A 13,689-nucleotide genomic window follows, 5' to 3' on the forward strand; every position below is an offset into this window, starting at 1 on the left:
TCCACGTCAATCAGCTGTACGTAAAGCCTGCTGAACCACAGCGAAAAACTTTATGCAAAATCAAAGCGTTCTCAGATCTCATGTAAACATTTGTTCCGAAATCGTACGCTACCGGGTCTCGGATGGTGTTCTTATTTGGAATATACGAGTACAAAAAAGCCGATAGAAATTATCTGCATATAACTTTTCTCTCGCATAGTCTGCTATTAGATATACGTATTTGCAGTTGTTTTAATTCCCACCATTTTGTTTCTGTTATTTGCTTTTGTTTGCACTTTATTATGCACTTTTATTTTTATCCATTTATTATTTTTTTATTATTATTAACTTTAGTTTATTTCATTTTATATTTAAACGGATGAAAAAGGGTGTTTATATAAAGCATATTAATGTTTTGAATAAAACCCAATTAAATTTAGCATTGTTTTTTAAGACATAAAATGCAGGCATATTAAACTATCATGAGTTTGCATATATATACTTATTATATATTAAACAATAAATGTATATATATGTATAAAAAATAAACAATAAATGTGCGATAGTTTTTTTGCATAGTCTTAACCTATATATTTTATTTATTTGTTGCTATTATATTTATTTATAGAGATATACTTATTTCTTTCTTCTGCATAGATTTCTGCCTCTAGACCTTTCCCCTACTTATCTGAACTCTCTTTGTCCGTTTGTAAATATAATGTACATGGTTTACAAGACTCGAATTGTTTTTAATTTTGTACATGGAAGATTCTTTATTTTTTGTAAATTTGTCCCTTATTATTGTGTTTTGTTTTTTTTCCCCCCCAAAGCTTGAAAAGTGTTTTTCTCCTTTTCCAAAATACTAAATAATTATCCCAGAAAAAAAGAGATCAAAGAAAAATAGAGAAGGCTACCTCGACTAATGAATCCACTTAGCTTGCTTGTCTCCTGTAACTACTTACAGTTTATTTATTTATTTTTGTCTTTGTATATGTTTTTATTTTTTAGTTTTTAATTATTTTTTTGATTATAAACTGCATTTTACTTTATAATAATAGTTTAAGATGCCATTTTGTTTTTTTGTTTTTGTATGTGCATGTGAGTAATTTTGTTTTTGCCCCACGTTAGGCTGTGTTAACACCTAAAAATGCTTCTGTTTTCCACTAATAGAGACCACCATGTGGAGTTCACTTTGTAATATGCTTTTATATTTGTGGCAAATAAGTCAAACTTCTGGATTGTCAGTAGAATATTATTTTGGGTTTAATTTTCATTTTGGGATTTTGAGGCTTTTGTTAGGGTTTGTTGGACTTTGGGGCACCCTAAACTTTTTTTTTTTTTTTCTATTCTTCGACTCTTACGCTGTCCTCTTTAGCGTTGAATATCATTCCTTTGTATCAAAAGCTGCTGGTCGCCATTTGCATTAGAGCTCCTGTCCCACCTTTCATCGAAAGGCCTGAAAAAAATGCTGTATTGTGAACATCAGCAGGCTAATGCATAGTTCACTCTCACATTATTTGATTCCTCCAAAGTTATTCTCAGCATTGATTTTTCTGAATATCTTTCATTTATGCAAATTATTATTCGTCAGTGAAGAAGGGAAACCTTATGCAAGCCCTTCCGTGTAGAAATAGCCCCAAAAGAAGTACTCCATGTCAAGATAATTTGGACTTCCCTTCATCAACGATCTGATGATCCATGTCCTAGATATTCACCTGGATACTCGGGATTTATTCGCGAATTCTCGTGTTATCGTGTAGTAAGAACTATAAGCTTGGATGAGAGAAATCAGCGCTCATAACCGACTAAAACAGTTAGAATATGAATAAACTTTTGTGTTGGGGATTTTATCATCAGGGCCCGGGCGAAGCGAGTTCTACAACGCTTTCGGCTACATCCTCAGGATTTATATTTTATCCGAGTTGGCTTTAAAAAACCTTTTATAAGTACATTTCAGTGCTTTTTCAGTAGCATCTTGTCTAGACCGTTATCATTTGCGTATTGCTTAGAATAAAAAAGGGTCTACCCTTTACATGAATTCGCCCTTTCAACCGTTCAAATAGGAGTTATAATTCTTTTTAATATAACCTGTTTCCCAGATGGATAGCTCCGCAGAATTATTCAACTTAGATTTCTTTTAAAAACGCTGCGCTTACCAAGGCTTACGAAATTGAATTTTCTCTCTACTAATTCAACGATTGAATCCCTTTAAGGAAGCCTATTGAACGCCTACTTGAATAGCAAGCAAGTCTAACTAATTGCGCAAGTTCGGTACGAGGTTTCACCCGACTGCAAAAGTTAAACGATCTTTTTTAGCCTTCATCCTTGAAATTATCCAAAAATCTATAAAAATTTTAGGTTTTTGTAGCTAATATCATTTGGAGGCATGGTATTAATTAGATTTTAAAAACATCTTTAGAGTTGGTCTACCAGAAAATTCTGTTTGGCATAATTTAGAAAATTGTTCGCCTAAAAGCGTGAAAAACTGAACAAGTTACAGTTAAATTTAAGTACGAAATTCAGCCATAATTTCTGCTGAATCTTTATTGATTTCACATAGTCCTCTATTGTTATCCTCCATTTCTATAATGATATCTGTCTTAAAATTATCTTTGATTGGTCTACTGGTATTCGATTAAAAAAAAAATTTACTATTCCTTGCTTTAAACTCGCCTTTTAAGCACTACATTTGCATGTAAATTGCGTGCAACTTAGCAAAGTAAATAACTGTAAAGTTATATGCAAAAAAATTATTTTAAATTTTATAATTGACACCAGAGTTGTTTTGTTATTCGTTTCTTTGTCACTCAATATCAACAACATAACACGCAGCATCCCTTTTTTAAACTTTAGAAATTCTTCTTTATAATACTTATTATTTGGGCATTATTCACTTCGCCTGTTTTTGTCAGACAAATATTTGACATAAACCTTCTGTTTTTCTGCCTGATTTTGACAGACAATAAAGAAAAAGAAGAAAAATATTTTATTAGAAACAATTCTGTGGGCGTATTTATTGCATCACTATTCATCATTTCAGTGCATGATATTAAATTGCATGGGAAATATAATGCAAGTAAAGGAATTTTATTAGTTGATGCACATTTATTATTTAATTTTCAAATTCTTTTAGCAAACAGATAAATATTAATAAATATGATCTGTAGTTGATTATATATCGATACACCTTTTTCCTTCGATGTTTTTATATATATAAAAAAAAATATTGTTCATTTATTAACTAACGATTTTTATTTGCATTTTTATCGGTTAACAACAAAAATGTAACAGAATTTTGGGGAGTTCAGAGCGTACGTTCTGAAAGCTTGTTTCAAAATAGAAAGAGTATACGAGGGTCGTTTGAAAAGTCCGTGCAAAAATAAAAACTACTTAATTTTTTGGGGTAAACCTTTTTTATTTTTCAACATAGTCTCCTTTTAGGCTTATACACTTGGTCCAACGCTGCTCTAGTTTGTTGATCCCTTCCGAATAATAGGATTTGTCCAAGTCTGAAAAATAGCCATTCGTTTCTGCAATCACCTCCTCGTTTGAATAAAATCTTTTTCCCGCCAGCCATTTCTTCATATTGGGGAACAAATAGTAGTCCGAGGGAGCCAAGTCTGGAGGATAGGGGGGATGTGAAACGAGTTGGAACCCTATTTCCATTAATTTTGCGACCACAACTGCTGAGGTGTGAGCTGGTGCGTTGTCGTGACGGAAAAGGACTTTTTTGTGGGCCAATCGTGGGCGTTTTTCTTGCAGCTCGGTTTTCAAATGGTCCAATAACGATGAATAATATGCACCTGTAATAGTTTTACCCTTTTCCAGATAGTCGATGAGGATTATTCCTTGCGAATCCCAAAAGACAGTCGCCATAATCTTTCCGGCCGAAGGAACGGTCTTCGCCTTTTTTGGCGCAGATTCCCCCTTGGTAACCCAAGATTGTTCTTTGGTCTCAGGAGTGTAGTGATGTATCCACAGTGACGAAACGACGCTTAAAGTCCTGCGGATTCTTCTGGAACAGCTGCAAACCGTCCTTGCAACACTTCACACGATTTCGTTTTTGGTCAAGCGTGAGCAATCGCGGCACCCATCTTGCGGATAGCTTTGTCATGTCCAAATGTTGATGCAAAATATTATGTACCCGTTCATTCGAGATGCCCACAGCACTAGCAATCTCACGCAATCCATCACCATATCATGGATTTTATCAATAATTTCTGGAATAGTAACCTCAACAGGGCGTCCAGAACGTTCAGCGTCACTTGTGCCCATATGGTCACTCCGAAAATTTTGAAACCACTTATAAACTGTTCTAATCGAAGGTGCAGAGTCACCATAATGTTTATCAGGCTTCTCTTTAGTCTCCTGGGGCGTTTTGCCTTTCATAAAGTAGTGTTTAATCAACACACGAAATTCTTTTTCGTCCATTTTTTGAAAATCACTCGACTTCCTCGATTCAAACGAATGCCAAACACAAAGAAATAGACCGATCTGGCTGAAACTTGGTGTGTGTTCTTCCAAGAGATGCTACTAACTAAACATAACCTCGATACGCGCCAGTAGTGCTATTTCAGTAGTGCTTTTCAAACGACCCTCGTAGTTATAAAATTTGTATTATCAAAGAATTCCACAATGGTAATTTTGCTCAAATACAATTTTAACTCTTGCCATTGCTAATTTCCGCGTTACATTTATGAAGACTACGTCCGATTGTGTTGTTTTCAGTCCATAGATCACAGGACAATAGGTAAATGTTACATAAAGAGGCTGTATCCGAGAGTATCTCATGGTTTTTTCCTTCTTTTTTTTGGATAGAAACTGAGATACTGAGCTGCCATTGCAGGAGAAACCAACAATTTATTCAATCCGCATTATTAATAACCCCCTGTTCTACCCACTCACGGTAATGTTTTACCCAAATACCAGGTATACCTGATACTGTAGAAAACTTTTCTCGATTTCTGGGACACCCTTCGTGACTGGGATAAGATGAAAGACACTGAAGAATGGAAGTAAAGTTCATTCAGGACTAAGGGCAGACAATTTCTTGTCCATAGCTTAAGATCTCATAGCTGAAACGTGACTCTTTTTCTTCGGAATCTTTGGTCCTTTATCCTAATCACTCTTAATCGATTCAGCAAAATCAACATAATCTATTTTAGTCTGTATTGTTTGATATTCTCTTAAAAACAGTGAAAGCAAATGCTAAACAATTCTCCTGTGAACAGTATGGTTAGATAAAAAGCGGCCTATCTAGAGATCAAAAATTTCTTTTTTAAAGTCTTTCTAACCAAAATCGGGTCGCGCAAATATAATCAATTCTAAGATAATTTTTTTAAAAAAACTTGTGATTCAGATTTTTAGCAACACAAAAAAGTACCTTTAGAAAAGTAATAATTGCAGGATGTTTTTTAAAAACAATTTTTGACTTCTGCAAAAGTTACTTCGATTATTAGCGTGCATTGCTGTATTACAGTATGAACTCGACTCCTAATTCTACATTAGATTCAGACATGTATTGAAACAGGGAATCGTTGCCAATTATTTTTTTTAATTGAAATGGAGGAATTAACACGTCTTATTGCGGTAAATCGTAGTGAGATTCGTCTTTCTCGTGTTAACAATCGTTGAATTAAGAAAAAGCACTTTAACTCTGGGATGTTATTGTTTTGAAACTCTTTAATTTAATTTTTTGTCACACATTTATTGCACTTAATTAAGAATCACACAAATTACTCACATGATTTTGTTAATTTTATCGCTTTGATCACTTTAAATCAAAATTATTTTTGTATTTTTTCTAAATTTTAATATTTGTTTGAAAGCAGTGAATAAAATATGCCTACATTTCTGTTTATAAAAAAAATCATCCTTACACAGGGCCTGACAATGCCGCATCCAGGTTCTGCGGCACTGACACATCATCACGGTTCTTTGCCGCATTTCTTACCATCACCGGCGCTAGCCTCTCCAGTCGGCTCTTCGCCCACATCACAGCCACAAGCTCATGTGCCCAACAATGGGCCTTGCTCAACATTGTTTGTGGCTAATCTTGGACAATTTGTCTCGGAGCATGAACTCAAGGAAATATTCAGCAGGTAAGCAGTTTAAAAGTTTTGTTCTTTTTCTTCAAATTAAGAAAGATATTTAAACTTAATTTATTTTAATGACCATGAATTTTAATCAAAAGTTAATGTAAAAATTAATTTATTAAAAATACCATATCTGTGTACATACCTACCTGTGTTTTTACCTTGTCCTGTCCTAAATATTCCTTAATCTCAGTTCACATATTAATGACAGATCTTTCCATAGATTACTAAAATTTTTACCTGAAATTTAATCTCAATATTCAAAATTATTTTTAACACTAACAGTAAACTTGAACTTCAATAATATTGTAAGTTTTATTGCAAACTCACTTGTGAATGGGAACATTACACTTGATTGCCTTAGTGCTCTTTTAACACAAAAATTAACAGATAAACACATTTTTTGGGAAACTTAAAACTTGAACGTAAAGTTAAAATTAAAATTTGAAAAACAAAAAATCATTAATTTGACTTTCTTTTTTGACTGCAATTATTACAATTATAATTGACACAATTTTAAAGGTTCAGTTGGTCCTAGCGTCAGTATAGATGAATGGTTGGGATTATTGCGGGACTATGGATTGAACCAGGCTGATTTAACCGGTAAATTATTTACTTTATTATTTATTTATTTATTAACATAAAGCTTAACGCCAGTTGTGTAGAGTTATGTTGAAAACGAAGTATAATATATGTAAAAACAGAAAATGTGGCTTCAGCTGACCTGATAAAAAAAATAAAGAATTTTTACAAAAATAGTTGTAGCAAAAGCAAGAGAATAATATTTTCTCATTTATAACAGAAAAGCAGAAATAAATAACCAAAATTTAGTGAATTAAATTAGAATTGAATTTTGAAAATAAAAAATACGGAAATGACGTGTTAAAATGAAAAAACAAATAGACCAAATTAGACAATAATCTGTATTAGATGATAGTTGATTCATATGTTAGTTGTGTGCGCTGGAGGCCTACAAAGGGGCAGCAAATAGCCCATAAATAATTGGGGTGGTTAAGCGGTTCAGAGGAGGCTATTGGCTGAGATTTGTGCCTTTATAGTATTTTAAACTAAAATCAAAACCAACCAACTATCCTACATCGATTATTTCGTTAATTTTGGGGCAACAAAAATCCAATCCCGAAGTTTTACCCTGGATTTTGGTCGATTATTGGAACGATTTTTTTTTTATAGTATTTCCATCGTTTTATTTGTGGTGAACGTGGATTTAGTGATGTCGTAACGTCTGCTAACTGGGAAAAGAAATCGTTTGCATGTTACCGAACAAGGAGCCCTATTTTGGGGTTCCGAAGTGTGTTAAGACTGCGGCCATTAATTTCAGGAGTGGTGGCTAGCCACCACTGGACAGAGACAGGCGAAGGAGTTCGTTAGAGGCTAACTGCAGAATTAATCCGGATAATCGTAGGCTTATTAACTTAGCCACTGCAGGCCCCAGAAAACACATGCATCGCATGGGCCTGGCAGATGATAGCCATTGTAGGTTCTGTCAGGTAGAGGAGGAAACGGCACTGCACGTGCTGTGTCAGTGTGAGGGGCTCGTGTGGCTAAGGTTGTTACTTCTCGGGGAGGAAAAAAACCAAGCCCTGTGAGAGCTTTACCCAAGAGTCGCTCTCCAGCATTAAGAGTCTGATTAAAAGGACAGGTCTGGGGGAGGGTGAGCTCTAAAGTGAGGGGAGCCACAATAGATCCAAAGGGGTTTGCAGTGGCGTAGGCCTTGAGGTTGCCCTAATTTAATCTAATCTAATGTTACCGAACACGGTGACTTACGGCTGTTTTTTTGAGTAAATTCGAGCCAAACTTGTTAAAAAATTATCAGATTCAACATTCACATTAGATTAGTTTCAAAATTTAAATTGAAATGTTTGTTTTAATTTGGATAAAAGTTTTCCTAAATATTATTTATAAATTTGCGTTTTATTGCTCTCATTAAAACAGTCTCATTTAAAATGTAAGTTTTGAATTCAGAAACTGGATAAGATTCAAATGGCACGCTATCAATTAAATCAAAGTAATGATTACGATTGTGACTTTTAGGATGTGGTAAAAGTTACAAATTTTAGGGGGCGCTAGAAAAATAATTCGATTCTCAAAGTGGGGCGTTACACGAAATAACTTTGTGAAACCTCTGGTTTAAACCATGTTTAACTGGTGAAAACTCATTTTCACTAATTTACCAATGTGTTTGACAAGCTAAATGAGGCATCAATGTGACCCTCGTATTCAAAAAAAAATTTGTAAAAAAAAAATATTTAAGAGAGCGTATAACAATATGTGGAGATAAATAATATGTTTTTTAAAAAAGAAACCACACGAGTATTATTGTGATGAAGAACAGATGGAAATAAATTTTGCCACTGACATTTTGAGTGACACAATTACAACCTCCATGACAACTAAAGAATAAATTATGGAGATTACACATCTAACTTACTAAAACAATAAATTTAATATTTATTTTAAAATAAAAATAAAAATCACTCACATACATTTAAAAGATAATAACCAATTTGACAACAATAATTTATGATCGTCTGCTTTTAATTAGATTTCCATTCTAAAACGGCTCTTTCTATTTTTTCTTTTAATGAGTCCTCAGTGATTCATTTTATACCAGAGTTAAATGAAATGTGTGTTTATCTGTTAATGACTAGTTATAATTAACATAATGAGTAATTAAAATTAGTTTTAATTTACATTTGATGAACTATAGACGGAGATAAAACAATATATTTGCAGTAAAGGGCATAAAGGCTCCGCCAGTGCAATAAATTGCAGTTATACGTACATTTTATTTCTGTTTTTTGTATTTATTGTTTGAATTACTGTTGCATTTTTTTTGTTTAAATCAATATCTTCTTTAGTTTGTATTTAAATAATTTTGTTTGTTCATTTTGTTTTTATTTCTTAAAGTTTTGTTCAAAAAAGTTTCAAAAAATATTCTTAAAGAAGTAATTTAAAGAGTTAAAAAACGTTTTGCCTTTATTGTAGAATTTTTGTGTTTGTAGATAAGTTTTTTTTTCCTGTTTTTGTGGGCCTTCGATTGGAAATAAAAGAGGATTTTAAATCCATCCTCCTTGGCTTGACTCACCCATTAGATTCCCCTGATGCGATTCTCGAAGAGACTCCTTAAACCATTCCTTGCTTTCTTTCAAACAAAAACTAGAAAAAAATATCATATTATCGTCTGTAATGTGACAAACTCGATATCCAAGACTTTTTTAAAGCATTTCTTTGCAATTAGCAGTGACTTAAAATACTAAGCATCACTTTAAAATGTAGTCCAGCAGTTTCTCTTTCTTTCGTTACAGAGTGGGCATCTTTTTTTTTTTGAAAGCCTATTACCAATAGAGCTTCCCGTTCAAACCTGGCTTTTTTACTTTGTCTCCAGGTAATTATTAATTAAAAGAAAAAGCATTGTATGCTTTTGATCTTGCCTGAATGTACTTATTTTAAAAGCTCATTTAAAAATGTTAAGACTTTGTTTCTTTTCAAAATTCCATGGCCCTATTTATAGAACAGATGTTTACATCCGCCATTATGATCAAAGACAGCTGGGAAAATACGAGGGTCGTTTGAAAAGTCCGTGCAAAAATAAAAACTACTTAATTTTTTGGGGTAAACCTTTTTTATTTTTCAACATAGTCTCCTTTTAGGCTTATACACTTCGTCCAACGCTGCTCTAGTTTGTTGATCCCTTCCGAATAATAGGATTTGTCCAAGTCTGAAAAATAGCCATTCGTTTCTACAATCACCTCCTCGTTTGAATAAAATCTTTTTCCCGCCAGCCATTTCTTCATATTGGGGAACAAATAGTAGTCCGAGGGAGCCAAGTCTGGAGGATAGGGGGGATGTGAAACGAGTTGGAACCCTATTTCCATTAATTTTGCGACCACAACTGCTGAGGTGTGAGCTGGTGCGTTGTCGTGACGGAAAAGGACTTTTTTGTGGGCCAATCGTGGGCGTTTTTCTTGCAGCTCGGTTTTCAAACGGTCCAATAACGTTGAATAATATGCACCTGTAATAGTTTTACTCTTTTCCAGATAGTCGATGAGGATTATTCCTTGCGAATCCCAAAGACAGTCGCCATAATCTTTCCGGCCGAAGGAACGGTCTTTGCCTTTTTTTGGCGCAGATTCCCCCTTGGTAACCCATTGTTTAGATTGTTCTTTGGTCTCAGGAGTGTAGTGATGTATCCATGTTTCATCCACAGTGACGAAACGACGCTTAAAGTCCTGCGGATTCTTCTGGAACAGCTGCAAACCGTCCTTGCAACACTTCACACGATTTCGTTTTTGGTCAAGCGTGAGCAATCGCGGCACCCATCTTGCGGATAGCTTTGTCATGTCCAAATGTTGATGCAAAATATTATATACCCGTTCATTCGAGATGCCCACAGCACTAGCAATCTCACGCACCTTCACTCTACTGTCATCCATCACCATATCATGGATTTTATCAATGATTTCTGGAGTAGTAACCTCAACAGGGCGTCCAGAACGTTCAGCGTCACTTGTGCCCATATGAGCACTCCGAAAATTTTGAAACCACTTATAAACTGTTCTAATCGAAGGTGCAGAGTCACCATAATGTTTATCAAGCTTCTCTTTAGTCTCCTGAGGCGTTTTGCCTTTCATAAAGTAGTGTTTAATCAACACACGAAATTCTTTTTCGTCCATTTTTTTGAAAATCACTCGACTTACTCGATTCAAACGAATGCCAAACACAAAGAAATAGACCGATCTGGCTGAAACTTGGTGTGTGTTCTTCCAAGAGATGCTTACTAACTAAACATAACCTCGATACGCGCCAGTAGTGCTACCTCTCTGACTTTGCACGGACTTTTCAAACGACCCTCGTACTAGGTGTCGTGGACGGAGGCGAATAGCAAACGTATTTTACTATTTCTCATTTAACCATTAAACAAAATCCAAGGCCTAAGACCGGGAATCGAACCCAGTACCACAAGGCATTTTTTAGCTTTGCAGGTCTCGCCTCTAAACCCGCTCGGCTATCGTGGTGCCTTAATTTAGTTGTAAACTAGATAGCCATTAATGGTCCAAGGTAGGGCTTGATTATTGCCGATTGCAAAGTACCTTGCTGTAGTTTTGAATCCAAAAGATTGTTAGAAGGGAGAGGTTTCGGTATTACAAAATTTGTGGCAATCTTTTCTGTAAATATTCTAGTAAATGAGCACGCCCATTACCACAGGCAGTATCTTATAGAACAAGAGTATTCTTTCTTAAATTACATATACAAGAATATTTTCGCTTCTTTCTTCTCTTAAAAATTCCCACGGTTATATTCATAAAATTCACTCATTCATAAAATTTTGGCACTTTTTTGAATAAATTGTATAATTATTACTTTCTTGTTTTTGTTATCTTTATTTATTTAGTATTTTTACAATATGGTGTTGGGTGTTTAAATGAATATCTCATTGGGTGAATTAATTTGATATGAATCCACAAAATATTATTGACGCATTTGACTGTTCAATAGTTTTATTATTAATTTAATAAAATGGGTGAAGGCAATTTAAAACAGATTTTTATTTAAAAAAAAAACCTATATTTTTATTGTTAATATAATAATTATTGAATGAACAATTAATAACGTGAAGGTATAATTTTATTTTGGTTTGTGTGTAGAACCCTACCAGGGCGCAGGCAGGCCACGCCCTGTTGAGAAGGTGAAAAACGTGACAAAACTAAATATATACCAAAAACAAATAATTACACACACATTTCAAAAAAAAATAATAAACTTGTAAAAACAGTAATTCACATTTACATGTAAGTAGATTTTTATACCCAAAATCCATCCTACACCGCAATATTATTAACTTATAAATTGTATACTAAATTTACTTCACATTTTAATTAACATAATTACTAAATTAATATTTTATTTAGCAAAGAAATGGTAATAAACAGTTGATGGTTACTAAATGAGGTGTTGGTTGGAATTTGGCAAGTGTTGTGGTGGAGCACCAATTGGTTTATTGTGTTTCCTAGTTGTCGGTGTGTTGGTACTACTTTTATTTTTAATTTAAACTATATGTTGCACCGTTCGTCTTAATTTAACTAAGTTGGTAACACTGTTTTTTTTTGTTTTCTAAAGTATGATCAAAAGCAAAATTTGGATGTACAAGTTTCCAAATTCTTTCCTAAATAATCATTATTATAATAGGAGTTGGTAAAATGTTTCCAATGGACTTGTAACTTTCTTGGCTTTGCATTTCCATTTTTTTACCATCAACTTCGTGAAGATGTTGGTCATTCTTGCATTTATTCCCTTTGTCGGAACATCATGTTTTTGATATTCCATTCTTTAATCATTAACTGTATTCTGTCAGCCAGCTCTATTCAAATGTGACCGCATTTCCATTTTTAACGCCAAGAACTACTCTTGTCCATTAGCCCAACATAGGCAAACGACTCTCCACTTATGAACCGACTACCTCCTGCGGCCGTAAGCTCTCGGCTGTTCTAACAAAGTGCTATACCCTAAGTTAAACTTCCTAGATAAAATACTTTGATGTTTGAGTTCTTGGACAATACTATCAATTCCGTTCTGGCCCTTTTTCTCACATTGATCTACCCACTAGTTGCGTTACAATTCATAAGTTCTTGTCAGACTTCTTAGGCAATATTGTCAAACCCATTTTGTCTCTTTTCCTCCAATTGATCTTCCTCTATTTGGGTTACAAATCATAGGAAAGATCGAATATCAATAACGTTCTTTTGCCCGTCCAATTCTCGGAGTTATAATTAAGGTCAGGGCGGAACAATAAAGTATTATTACCCAAATGAAAATATTGGTCTATTAGCAACTCACAATCTTCTTACTTTTTCAAAAGTTCAGCGGTTCCAAAATGGATTCAGGCCTCGAAAGTGTTTGGACATACTTTTTTCTGATTGGCACTCTTGAAGAATCATTTCTCTATACTATTTTTTGGAAAGTTCTTGCAATGGCCCGAGCCAAAAGAGTCCTGAGCAAGCATAATTTACAGAAATGCGTTTCATTTTTTTTTTTTTTTTGACTCAGAACTAAACAAAACTTCAAGGATCTTTGAGATAGGCTCTGATCTGTTCCTTTAAGCCATATTTTCGCTTAGTACGCTTTCTGAGCGAAACAGAAGGTTGGGTCTACCATTGGTCTTCAGATTTCTTATTCAGGATTATTTAAATAGAAGATTAAGATTAAGATTAAGATAGTAGATGGGACGGGACCTATGCCCTAAGGCACCGCAGCCACAGAAGACTTATTGTGCCAGTCCCTTCTTAGTTCTAGTAGGCGAACCCTCCCCTCCTAAAGAGGTCAAGGACTTTCCCTACTAGTTCTTTTTGCGCTACTATCTCCTTCGGCCTCAACGTTCCAAAGGTTTCATAGCGCAAACGTTCGATTGCAACGCAATCGAACAACAGGTGAGAGGCCGTTTCCTCCTCTTCCTGTCATAATCTGCACAACGGCTCCGAGCTGATAAGCCCCACCTTGCGCAGATGCTTCTTGAACCTACCGTGCCCTGTGAATAGGCCTGTAATCAGAGTAATCTGATTTCTGCCCAAACACAGGGTCTCTTTGGATCTTTGCTTAC

At 34.6% G+C, this 13,689-nt stretch overlaps 1 protein-coding gene across 15 annotated transcripts in view; it reads left to right on the forward strand.

Annotated features, from left to right (window-relative positions):
* LOC141460413 (protein couch potato-like) overlaps positions 1 to 13,689 on the forward strand; it is a 650,649-nt gene that overhangs the window by 613,804 nt on the left and 23,156 nt on the right. For 11 of the 15 annotated variants that reach the window (XM_074140384.1, XM_074140386.1, XM_074140383.1 and 8 more), the window contains one exon: positions 5,863 to 6,080. In XM_074140384.1, coding sequence (XP_073996485.1) covers positions 5,863 to 6,080 — 218 coding nt within the window. Of the gene's footprint in view, positions 1 to 5,862; positions 6,081 to 6,596; positions 6,678 to 11,740; positions 11,885 to 13,689 lie in introns of all 15 variants that reach the window. The other 4 variants (XR_012461991.1, XR_012461990.1, XR_012461988.1 and 1 more) reach the window with 4 other exon arrangements.

The sequence above is a fragment of the Rhodnius prolixus genome, unplaced genomic scaffold, assembly GCF_049639745.1.
Source record: "Rhodnius prolixus isolate KJV_2025 unplaced genomic scaffold, Rpr scaffold_6, whole genome shotgun sequence".
In the NCBI taxonomy this organism is placed as follows: Eukaryota; Metazoa; Arthropoda; class Insecta; order Hemiptera; family Reduviidae; genus Rhodnius; species Rhodnius prolixus.